The following is an 11,873-nucleotide window of genomic DNA, read 5'->3' as shown; positions in this document are numbered from 1 at the left end:
CAGCTTGATTACCGGCGAATGGCCACGTTGCGCAATCAATAATCAACCATGTTGTCTGTGTCATTGTCCATTGTGCTGCTGCAACCGCGTATAAACAAAAGTCCGTTTATAATGAAAGTACAGCAGTCTGTGTGCGTGGCGATCCGGCAGACCTGGCGCCGGCTGGCACCGCGCTAGCACTGGCCGGCACTGGCCGCGGCACCGCGCAGTGCGCAGCCACCCGGTCACCCTATTTGCCGGATCTGCCAGGTGCCGCTCTGGCTGTTGGTTGGACGCTTTCTGAAGAAGGAGGAAGTTACCTCCGAAACTGTCAAGGTAAATAAACATCCCATGTCTGATTAAAATGAACAAAAACATTTTTTAGTTAAAAGGAAGACATGATGTATTTGAACTACATTGATTTATAATGACGTCGGGCCATGCCTGTGTCGTATTTCAACGTGATGACGTGCATACCGGGGGCAATCGTGCTTGGGTGTGTTTGGGCTTTAGGTAATGTGAGTGCAGGCCAGCAGGGGACTGGGGAAGGGGGGGGATTTTGGCTTTAGCACGATACGGGCCCAAACTTGCCAATGTGAGTGGGCCCTAAGAGTTTGGATAAGAGCCTAAAGAAGAAACTAAGGGAGGCGAAACAGGCTCACAGAAAGTGTCTTGAGGATTCATTCCATGCAAACAACCCTAAAAGACTCTGGGACACTATGAAGAGTATGACCGGCATGTCCACATCCAATAAGCCAATTGTGACGGACAATGAACTGGTGTTTGCAAATGAACTTAATACATTTTTCTCTCGATTTGAGTCTGAAAACAATGATGGAATAGATGCATGTGTAGGCCTACTTGACTCGATTGTGCCCTCTAGGGGCGACAGAATCACTATAAGTGAGGAGGAAACCAGAGGCATCTTTCGGCATTTTAACCCTAAGAAAGCCCCTGGCCCTGACTTAATTAGTCCCCTCATTCTCAAAGATTTTGCCACGGAATTGGCACCTGTCTGGCAGCCTATTTTCCAACAGATTGTGGATAATCCCCACACCATTCCACAAGCCTGGTTAACTGCCCACATTAAACCCCTTCCTAAAAAGCCAAATCCCAAACAACATAACAACTGTAGGCCAATAGCACTCACATCTGTTATCATGAAAGTTCTGGAAAAAATCATGGTTCATCATCTCAACAATACCATATGTAACTCACAGGATCCATTTAAATTTGCTTACAAACAAGGTCGCAGTACAGAGGATGCAGTTGTCACACTGGTACACCTCATCTCTAAACATCTTGACAAACCAAATTCATATGCTAGAGGTCTCTTCATAGATTTTTCATCCGCTTTCAACACAATAAGACCGGACTTACTTCTCACTAAAATGATTCAGTTACACATAAATCCTTTTGTTATCCGGTTTTATCACACATTTCTCACTGACAGAACTCAGTACGTAAAGATAAACAAGACACTCTCCTCTCCCATCAGGACCAGAGTCGGTGCACCCCAGGGGTGCATTAGCTCGCCTGTATTGTTTACTCTTTACATGACAGACTGTAACACCTGTGAGTCAAACCAGTTTCTTCTGAAATACTCAGATGATTCTACTCTAATATCTCTGATGTCTGACAGTGATGACCCGAGACAGTATCAGTGTAGCGTTGATCGGTTGGTGGGGTGGTGTGATAAAAGCCATCTGATTATCAACACTGATAAGACTGAGGAAATCATTTTTGGTTCTGCCCCTGGTGATATGACACCGCCGGTGTCTATCCATAAGTTCCGTCATACAAATATCTGGGGGTGATGATAGACACCACTCTATCATGGTCCTCACATATTGAGTACATTTGGAAGAGGATACAGCAGCGTATTTACTCCCTACGAAGACTTAGATCGTTTGGTGCTAGCAGTCAGATCTTGTCTCTCTTTTATACTTCTGTCGTCCAAACTGTGTTGTTGTACTGTAGCACGGCCTGGTTTAACAGCCTATCAATAACCCATAAAAACAAACTGTATAGCCAAATTAAGATCTGTGCTAAAACTACTGGTAGGCCTGTTGAGGCTGTGCTACATTCTTTCAAAGAAGCCCACACTAAGAGCATGCTTAGACTGGCAAACAGTATCTCTTCGGACCCCTTACATGTTTTAAATGGTGAATATCAACTGTTGCCATCCATGAGGCGGTTCAGAGTCCCTAAATTTAAGAAAAACAGACTAAAGAACTCTTTTGTATATCAGTCTGTCCTGCTTTTAAACCAACATCGATGATTCAGAGGAGATGTTTGGTGTTTTGCTCTTTCTGTCCTGTCCTGTCCATCGTTCTGTCTTGTAATGTACTGCAATGTTTTGTCTGTAACCAGTTTTGACCTGTTTGTATTGTATTGTGAACGTTGATGCCATGGAGGCAAAACAAATTTCAGTGTAAGCTGACAATAAAGTTGTATCGTAATCGTAATCATAATCGTAATGGTAATACACTATATTACCAAAAGTATTCGCTCACCTGCCTTTACTCATACTATGAACTGAAGTGCCATCCCATTCCTAACCCATAGAGTTCAATATGATGTTGGTCCACCTTTTGCAGCTATTACAGCTTCAACTCTTCTGGGAAGACTGTCCACAAGGTTGAGGAGAGTGTTTATAGGAATTTTTGACCATTCTTCCAAAAGCGCATTGGTGAGGTCACACACTGATGTTGGTCGAGAAGGCCTGGCTCTCAGTCTCCGCACTAATTCATCCCAAAGGTGTTCTATCGGGTTCAGGTCAGGACTCTGTGCAGGCCAGTCAAGTTCATCCACACCAGACTCTGTCATCCATGTCTTTATGGACCTTGCTTTGTGCACTGGTGCACAGTCATGTTGGAAGAGGAAGGGGCCCGCTCCAAACTGTTCCCACAAGGTTGGGAGCATGGAATTGTCCAAAATGTTTTGGTATCCTGAAGCATTCAAAGTTCCTTTCACTGGAACTAAGGGGCCAAGCCCAGCTCCTGAAAAACAACCCCACACCATAATTCCTCCTCCACCAAATTTCACAGTCGGCACAATGCAGTCTGAAATGTACCGTTCTCCTGGCAACCTCCAAACCCAGACTCGTCCATCAGATTGCCAGATGGAAAAGCGTGATTCATCACTCCAGAGAACGCGTCTCCACTGCTCTAGAGGCCAGTGGCGGCGTGCTTTACACCATTGCATCCGACGCTTTGCATTGCACTTGGTGATGTGTGGCTTGGCTGCAGCTGCTCGGCCATGGAAACCCATTCCATGAAGCTCTCTGCGTACTGTACTTGGGCTAATCTGAAGGTCACATGAAGTTTGTAGCTCTGTAGCAATTGACTGTGCAGAAAGTCGCCGGCCGTGTAGACATGATGTCAGGTAGCATAGCTGCCACCTCTCTGACTGATGTGTTATTCACAGTTAGTGCAGCAATAAAATATGATACAGACATGGGGTCAACATTTTTGGAAAGCTCTTGATCTCTACTATCATGTCCGATGGCAAACCAATAGGGGGCGCCACCGACAAGTGTCAAAACATGGAAAAAACATGATTTCACTATCTTAAGAAAAAAAAAAAAAATCTGACCATTCAGGCGTTCTTCCCACACCCAAAAACTTTGATTAAGATTGCAAAATTAGTGATCACAACTTCATATAATAGACAAAACATGTTAGAACTACAAAAGCTATGGCACAGGACACCTCTGTGTGTTGCAACTCTGCACGAATTGTAGTTCTGGTACCCCTCTTCCGGGTTAGGATAAACATTGTGAATTTAGGTTTAAAAACCATACATACGGTAGTTTTTCAACAGCAAAAGCATAACCTTAACATGTAGCCTATGTTTATACCACGAGTAAAGATGTGTTATGAAAAAAAAATATATATATACAGGCTATATATAAATCTTCCACGGTTTTTCCACCCGCTCTGTTTCGCTGACTGAAAGGGTTGTGTTCAATGGCGTAACATATCAGCATATTATCAACTTTCATGCACTTTATTAGATTTTATTGACTTTATTGATGAACGCTGTCAAATCAGACACGTCGCTGATAAACACTAGGATTATGGGTAATGTAGTGCTTCTCCGTGATATGATATCGCAAATAAAACGTGTTTTCTTAAAATAAAGTTGATATTATACGGGACTTGTGGACACATGCCATCGTTACACATCCTCATAGCTCGTGTTAAGTCTGCCTTGGGTGGTTACAACGTTATGGCTAATAATCAGACCTTTTTTTCAGAATACCAATTAAATTTGCACTTCCAGGATCTATGAACCACCACCCACGGCGTGACGTCTTTGAAGCCGAGAAGCCGGGAGTCATCAGGTAGCATGAAGCGCGTTGCCTTGGTAACGCCGGTGTTTTTCAGATTAAAATAAAATTTCATTCATTGATTTCAAAATGGCTTAAAATGTGATTTTTGTGGACTAGAAAAATATGAAAATGATGACACTATAAACTATACAGTGGCGGTTCTGCCTGTGTTGCCACCCTAGGCGAAATTACTGGCTTGCGCCCTTCCATGTTAGATACTACTCCTACCGGCCATGGCACCAGGCGGGCCGACCGCGGCACTGACCACCCACCTGTCAGATCCCGCAGACCTGACCGGGTGGGCGCGGTACCAGCCGGTGCCGCGGCCGACCCGCCTGATGCAGGCCGGTGGCTTTTTTATTCAAACAAGATTTTGTCCATATAAAAAGTAGCCTATTTTCCAAAAAATGGTCTTGAAAAAGAGGGGTCATCTTAAAATCAGGGTCGTCTTTTATGCGGGTCAATATGGTAGGCCTAGTCTAGAAAACTGGCGATTTTTTATTTTTTATTTTATTATTTTATTATTTTATTTTGATTAAATTTGCACTTCCGGGATCTATGAACTACCACCCACATGAAATTGACTTTCAGTGGACAGTGTTTGCGTGGTGACCACACAACACGGATCCTAATAGACTTTCAGTGGACACTGTTTCTGTGGTGGCCACACGTAATTATAACAGGTTATGTGCCAGGAGCACGCAATGCGTTGTTAAGAGGTCGTGCTCATTTCACGGATTTCTGTGAGATCAGGTTGGTTTCCGTGGTGTGTGCGGGGGGGGGGGGGGGGGTTGCACAGAGCCGTCCACAGGGGGGCCTGCCGGCTGTCCGCCGGGTGGGGGGCTGCCAGCAGAGGAAGACTCCCGGACTGGGGAGACGTGGGACGGGCTGCATCATCCTTGAGCTCATCGGAGTCTGGCGCTTCGAGCCGTGATGACAGAGGCTCAAATCTGTTGGAAAGGCTGAGGTGGGATGAGAGACCAAGTGAAGTCCTTTTTTTTGCCCCTTAACACCACCTCCGACCATTGCAGTTTACGACGGGGCGTTGAGCTGCTGGGCTCCGGAAGAGAAGAGGCAGGATCCCAGGCTACTGTGTCCTGAAGAGCAGCTTTTACGAGGATATCTGTAGAGACTGTTCATGAGCCACGTTCAGGGTGTTTGTCAGCAGCTCAGATTGGGACTTGAGTTCTGCTGACAGCCTTCGGATGTCTTCTCTGAGGTTGGCAATAATCCTGTCTTTCCTAACGAGTTGGTTTTCATCTGGAGGGCTGGATGTAGCCATCTGCTTAGCAAACCAGGCAAAGTTGCTACAGGCAGTCTGACTGTGACCGAGTAAAGTGGCAAAAATCCCTCTTCAATGGCGATTAGAAACTGGCCAAACTAGAACGCCGCAAGTAAAAATAAATAAAAGCCCCACAGAAAGTTATGTGGTGAAAGAAAATGATTAAAAGCTTAAGTAAAGGAAGTAAAGGAAAGAAAAGCAAAAAGCAAAGAGCAAAGAGCGGAGCATCTGCACTCCTCCACAATCCAAGGACTCCATAAGTAAGTACGTAAGTGCACGTGGACTTGCGTTACCCATTGTAAAATATAGGTGAGTCTCTTGGAGTGACACATTTTCCTCTGGGCTGTTTCTTGGTGATTTTTGTATCATATTATTTTATGAAACCTTGTAAGTATATGTTGTGTTGTTAGTAGGGATGAGCATCCGGTACGGATATAGCACTGTTGCCGAGTACGAGTATGATCCAAGTAATATGAATCAATATCCGTGCTCGTGATGAATGAAAATCTTCATTAGGTAGCTGACTGTGTCCACGCTGTGTGATAGGCCAGTCACACACAGCGCCCCTCCCCTACACACACACACAGTAGCCTACAGCGGTGCGCCGCTCACACACAACACACACAGTGACCCTCCCCTATACGCTGTGTAGGGGAGGGTCCACACCCACTTCCGCTGTAGGCCCCGCCCACTCCGAGTACGGATACGGATACGGATAATGTAGATGGTTAAACAGATACAGATACAGATAGTGTACTCGCTCATCCCTAGTTTTTAGGATGCCGACTTGTTCTCTGTTGCTTAGCCTACATGTTATAAATAGCTTGATATGGCTTTATGCAACTCATAAGTGCATATGTTGCAGCCAGACAGGATGCTGTAGCCAGACAGAATGCTTTCATAAAGGTTCACAATAGCACCATAGGTTTTTGATTACACACCGTTTTGTTTATCATCCTTAACATTTCTATGAGGAAACAGGCAAAAACAGACATGCAGAAAAGTCACATGCAGAATCTCGATCAGGTAATAAGCCTGGAAAAAAAAAAATCAGTGACACCCAATATGTGCCTAGAGCAGGTATATATATATATATATTCTCAGATTATCACAGATCAGTTTGGTTTCTCCACTGATTGCTATGAGTGCTCATATGAGCAAAATATTCATCTGAGTTGTAATAAGAAAAGGATCATCAAAGTTTCAGTGAATGCCCTCTGAAATACAATGCAAAACCTTCATTCAGAGTACAGGGACTCACTATTTCTGGCCCGTTTGCTTGCCATGTCTGGGTTTTAGAGTTCAGAGTAGATGTGCTGCTGCTGAAGTGTCAATGCAGAGTTCAGAGTCAGTCTGCAACATCCTGTTTTATATGATCCTGTCATGCTCCTCCCACAGCCATACACACTGTGCTGAAGAGTTAGCTCTCTGCTTTGGTATGTTTGTGGGATTAGATGACAGTAAATTATTTTGTAGATTAGGCCTCTGTGACAGAAATTTACTTGTAAAGCCTTTTCCACCTGTCTTTTTTTTTTTTTTAAAACAGGGTGCCGGCCAGGACAATCAGCTGTCAGTCCGGTCTGGCTGGCTTCACCAGTCTGATCTTTTTTTTTTTTTTTTTTTTTTTTTTTGTAAGTCAGAGAGACAGGCCAGGCCAATCAGAGGCCAGCAACCTGTGAAGAGATCAAGACATGATTGCTTTGTTTTGATGAACACCTGCCCCAACAGTCCGAGTCCACTGTAAACAGGCAGCATGTTGAGGAGGGCGTGTTGCAACTCGTGTGTGTCTGACTGTGGAGGAGAGGAGAGGAGGTGGAAGAAAAGGTTGATACATTAATTCGGCCGGCTTGAACTGCGGTCCCATAGTGCACCCGATCCCCGAATGGTTTGTGACTGACTATAATCTCCCTCCTTCTCACCTTTTTTTTTTTTTTTTTTTTTTTTGTCGAAACCTAACCTTTCCCTACCATGGAAGTGCTTTAGGTGACTAAAGTAATGAAAATGGCTAAAATGCCACCTGACAAGACAGACGAGACATGTCACAAACAAACATGATCTGCAACAGAATATGTTTCTCCTTCAATTAATTAATAATGCAGTTTAGTTGTATAGGAACATAATTTTTAGGAGATAAGTTTGCTATACTTTCTTTTGGGTTTGACTTCATAAAATAGAGTTTAAAGTCCAGTATTTCAACTTTCTGTAATAGTTTTTTTTTTTTTTTTTTCTATGGATACTCATTGTTTTACTGTTATGTAATGTGTAAACCAGTTTTGTATCTGAGGATGGCCAAAAGTCATATTGTGATCATAGAAACTGGGTAGCCTTGTTTTCTACAGCTAGATAATGGGTCTTGAAACCTGTTCATTTAGTCTAAATAAATGAATGTTTTCGGGTCAGTGTAAAGCATGCAAATCCACTGAGTGAAGTGATATCCAAACCCATATTTCTGCAAAATACTCAACATAAAAGACCACTCACTTCAGTCAAAAGCTGTCTCAGCATTTATTGTACAGAGTGTAGCACAGGAAAATCAGGAAAACACACTTAGACAGTGACCATTTAAAACACATTACAGCTAAAATTCAAATTCAGTTCAGCCATTAGTTGTGTTTCCCAACTGGAGTTTAAACCATCAGTTAGTTTTGAAAAGTTGCTCCATAGTCCTATCAGCTCTATGAATAATAATAATAATAAAAAGGTCAGATCATCAGTTCAACTTAGAATTGTCATTGTTATCACAATTTTCATTGAAAAAAAAAAAAAAACATTTATTCAAACTAAAATTTACAGTGCATGATTTGAAAGCACAGCAACCCAAAAAGAGCTGCATTATCTACAAATTTCATATTAAGCAAAAGTTAAATCTACTGAAGATCATAAATGACTTTTTAGCTGAATATATTTTGTATGATTGTATTATTGTACTGTCATAGGGAAACTTTAGTTGCTAAATATAGCACTGAAGTTATTAAAACAACCCTGCAGTAGTAAGGAACAAACATTTGAAAGCCTTAACTACTGACTCACAAGCGTTTCCCAAGTGAAAAAATGGGTTCTTTTCTTCAGCCTCCTGTCTGGCTGCTCTTTCATACTTTCTCTCCAACTCTTATATTCTCTCTCTCAATTCTCTTTCAAACTCTGCCTTTAATTCTCTGATTTCCCTCTCTTTTTGCTCCCTCTCTCTTTGTCTCTCTGCTGCTCTATCTTCCCTCTCCTTCTCCCTCTCCTCCTCTCTTTCATTCTTCTCCCTCTTCCTCTCCTCCTCTCTCTCCTTCTTCTCACGCTTCCTCTCTGCTTGGAGTTCCGCCTTCATTTTCCTCAGTTGTTCTTCATATTTCCTCTCTAGTTCCTTCTGCAGTTCTTCTCGCTCTTTGCGGATTTCTTCCTCCTTCTCTCTTAAGATTTTTTGTTTCTCCTCCTCTAGTTTCCTCTCAGCAGCTTGGAACATCTCATTTGTGTAATGGCTTCCTCCGTTCTTGTCTATTATATGTCTGATTTTCTCCAGCAGCTTGGTGACCTGGGAGCCATCCTGCTTCTTATTATTGAAGACGTGATACTGGCTGTCACATTGGTCCACAAGCTCTTGCAGCTCTTCACTGTACTCCAGGAACTCTTCAATGGAGGTCTCCTCCAGCAGGTCTCCATGGGTGAGGAGAACCATGCTGTATTTGTTTGCATCTTCACCAAAGGTTTCCTGAAGATTCTGCACCGTCTTCTTCTCCTCCTCTGTGTATCTGCCCAGCTTGATCACTATCAGGAAGACATGAGGACCAGGAGCAGCAAAAGAAATACACTGGGTCATATCTTTCAGTGTTTTCTCTTGGCTACATCTTGTGTCAAACAAGCCTGGAGTGTCGATAATAGCAACCCTCTGACCATTCACCACACCTGTACCCTTAGCACATTTAACAGTCATAGACTTGGGGCTGAACTTTGATTTAAAGTGTTTTCTTCCCAGGATGGTGTTTCCAGTTGCACTCTTCCCAGTTCCAGTCTTCTACGGTGGACTCTACAGGAAAGAATGAACAACATTAACTAAAAATCAACACTCTTACACCAGCTGCTTTAAGACACACACATCTTCAGATGACTGACTAAACAGTTTGGCTATTTTGTTGTATCTTAACAGCAAATCATTTTGTCATAGACTATATTCATGACATGCAGCATAAGTGCACATGGACTTGGGTTACCCATTGTAAAATATAGGTGCGTCTCTTGGAGTGACACATTTTCCTCTGGGCTGTTTCTTGGTGATTTTTGTATTCTATTATTTTATGAAACCCTGTAAGTACATGTTGTGTTGTTAGGATGCCAACTTGGTCTCTTTTGCTTAGCCAATATGTTATAAATAACTTGATATGGCTTTATGCAACTCATAATTGCATATGTTGGGGAAAAAAAGGGGGTGGGGGGGTATGGTTGTGGTTAGGCACTATATATCGGCATTATTAAACATTTCTATAAGAATGCTTTCATAAAGGTTTATGATAGCACCATAGATTTTTGATTACATAACGTTTTGTTTATCATCCTTAACATTTCTTGCATTATAAGAGAACAAAGTTCTTGGATAAAAAATAAATAAATAAACATGGAACTCACATATAACACATTCTATGAGGAAACAAGCACAAACAGACAAGGTAAAATAAGGAAAAGTCACATGGAGAATCTCGATCAGGTAATAAGCCTGAAAATAAAAAAAAATCACCTAATATGTGCCTAGAGGAGGTATGTCTCCACTGATTGCTATGAGTGCTCATATGAGCAAGAAATTCATCTGAGCTGTTATAAGAAAAGGATGATCAAAGTTTCAGTGAATGCCCTCTGAAATACAAGCTAAACCTTCATTCAGCAGTAAAGTGACTCACCATGTCTGGCCTGGTCTCTTTCCATGTCTGGGTTTTAGAGTTCAGAGTAGATGTGCTGCTGCTGAAGTGTCCATGCAGAGTGCAGAGTCAGTCTGCAGCATCCTCTTTATGATGCTCCTCCCACAGCCATACACACTGTGCTTACTGTCCTCTGAGCCTCACACTGCTGCTCCCCCCGCCTGTCAGCATTTACAAGAAATGCTGCTCTTCTTGTAAACTGAAACTGAAACTCCTCTGTGAAAATGAAAGTCCTAAACATCTTCAGAATCCGTGTATCATTCGTTCTTTCTATTTTCAATTGCCAATCAAAAATTTAAAAAATGAAAAAGTGACTGGTTATTTTGTTATTTGTCTTTTAATCTAACACCAAAATCCAAAATATGCCTGGTTTTTCATAGTTCAATTTTAGGCTCGGATAAAAAATATGAAATAGAAAAACGGGAATCAGGACTGAATTTGATTTTATTATTTAATTGGTCCGGTTTGGACCATGGATAGTTATTACGTGTTGTTTCGAGGACCAAAGCGTGTGACTCTAAAAGAAGAGGACATGACAACTGAAAAAATCAGCTGAGCTTCTTAACAATGATGGGTAGTAGCTCCGGAGACCTTCTTAACCGATCTGGGAAACCCGGCCCTTTTCTGTGAAATTGCACAGTGGCGGTTCTGCCTATGTTGCTGGCCTAGGCGAAATTACTGGGTCTACCGGATCTGACAGGTGAGCGTCCGGTGCCGCTCAGCTCAGCTGATTTTTTCGGTTGTCATGTCCTCTTCTTTTAGAGTCACACGCTTTGGTCCTCGAAACAACACGTAATAACTATCCATGGTGGCGGTGATCAGGGTGGCGGGACTGAATGCTCCTGGCTGCTGTGATCTGCTGTGAGCTACCGCTCATTACCAAACTTCTGGGTCACGTAAACCGGACCAATTAATTCCATTACGTATTTTTTATCCGAGCCTAAAATTGAACTATGAAAAACCAGGCATATTTTGGATTTTGGTGTTAGATTAAAGACAAATAACAAAATAACCAGTCACTTTTTCATTTTTTAAATTTTTGATTGGCAATTGAAAATAGAAAGAATGAATGATACATGGATTCTTCAGGCACATTCATTAGGAGTGATTCCAATTTCATGCCAGCTTTTGTAAGACCTTTATTCATTCAAATATTTCCCAAAGGCTAAACAATAGGGCCAGCCAATATGGACTAATCAAATATCACAATATTTTTGACCAAATATCCCCATATTGTTACAATGTTGCTGGCGTTAAGGTTAGGAATTATGTTGTAAATTCATAATGTATTCCATACTATTGGTGCCTGGACCCCAGAAAATTCCTTCTGCTTCTCTTGAAGGAAGGAGGACATTTTATTCCAGGTTGACCACGCCTCATC

General features: G+C 42.3%; 1 protein-coding gene across 1 annotated transcript; it reads right to left on the bottom strand.

The window, feature by feature from the left end:
• Nucleotides 1–8,814: 8,814 nt before the first annotated feature.
• On the bottom strand, nt 8,815–9,832 carry LOC115357382 (GTPase IMAP family member 4-like; the record flags this gene model as incomplete). Its single annotated transcript, XM_030048782.1, has 2 exons — nt 9,794–9,832; nt 8,815–9,597 (listed from the first exon to the last, which is right to left on the bottom strand). Coding segments are annotated over exons 1-2 (822 nt in total), but the record flags the coding sequence as incomplete, so codon positions are not given.
• Between the last annotated feature and the right edge of the window lie 2,041 nt (nt 9,833–11,873).

The sequence above is a fragment of the Myripristis murdjan genome, chromosome 1, assembly GCF_902150065.1.
Source record: "Myripristis murdjan chromosome 1, fMyrMur1.1, whole genome shotgun sequence".
Classification (NCBI taxonomy): Eukaryota; Metazoa; Chordata; class Actinopteri; order Holocentriformes; family Holocentridae; genus Myripristis; species Myripristis murdjan.
This window is presented reverse-complemented; position numbering and strand designations above follow the sequence as displayed.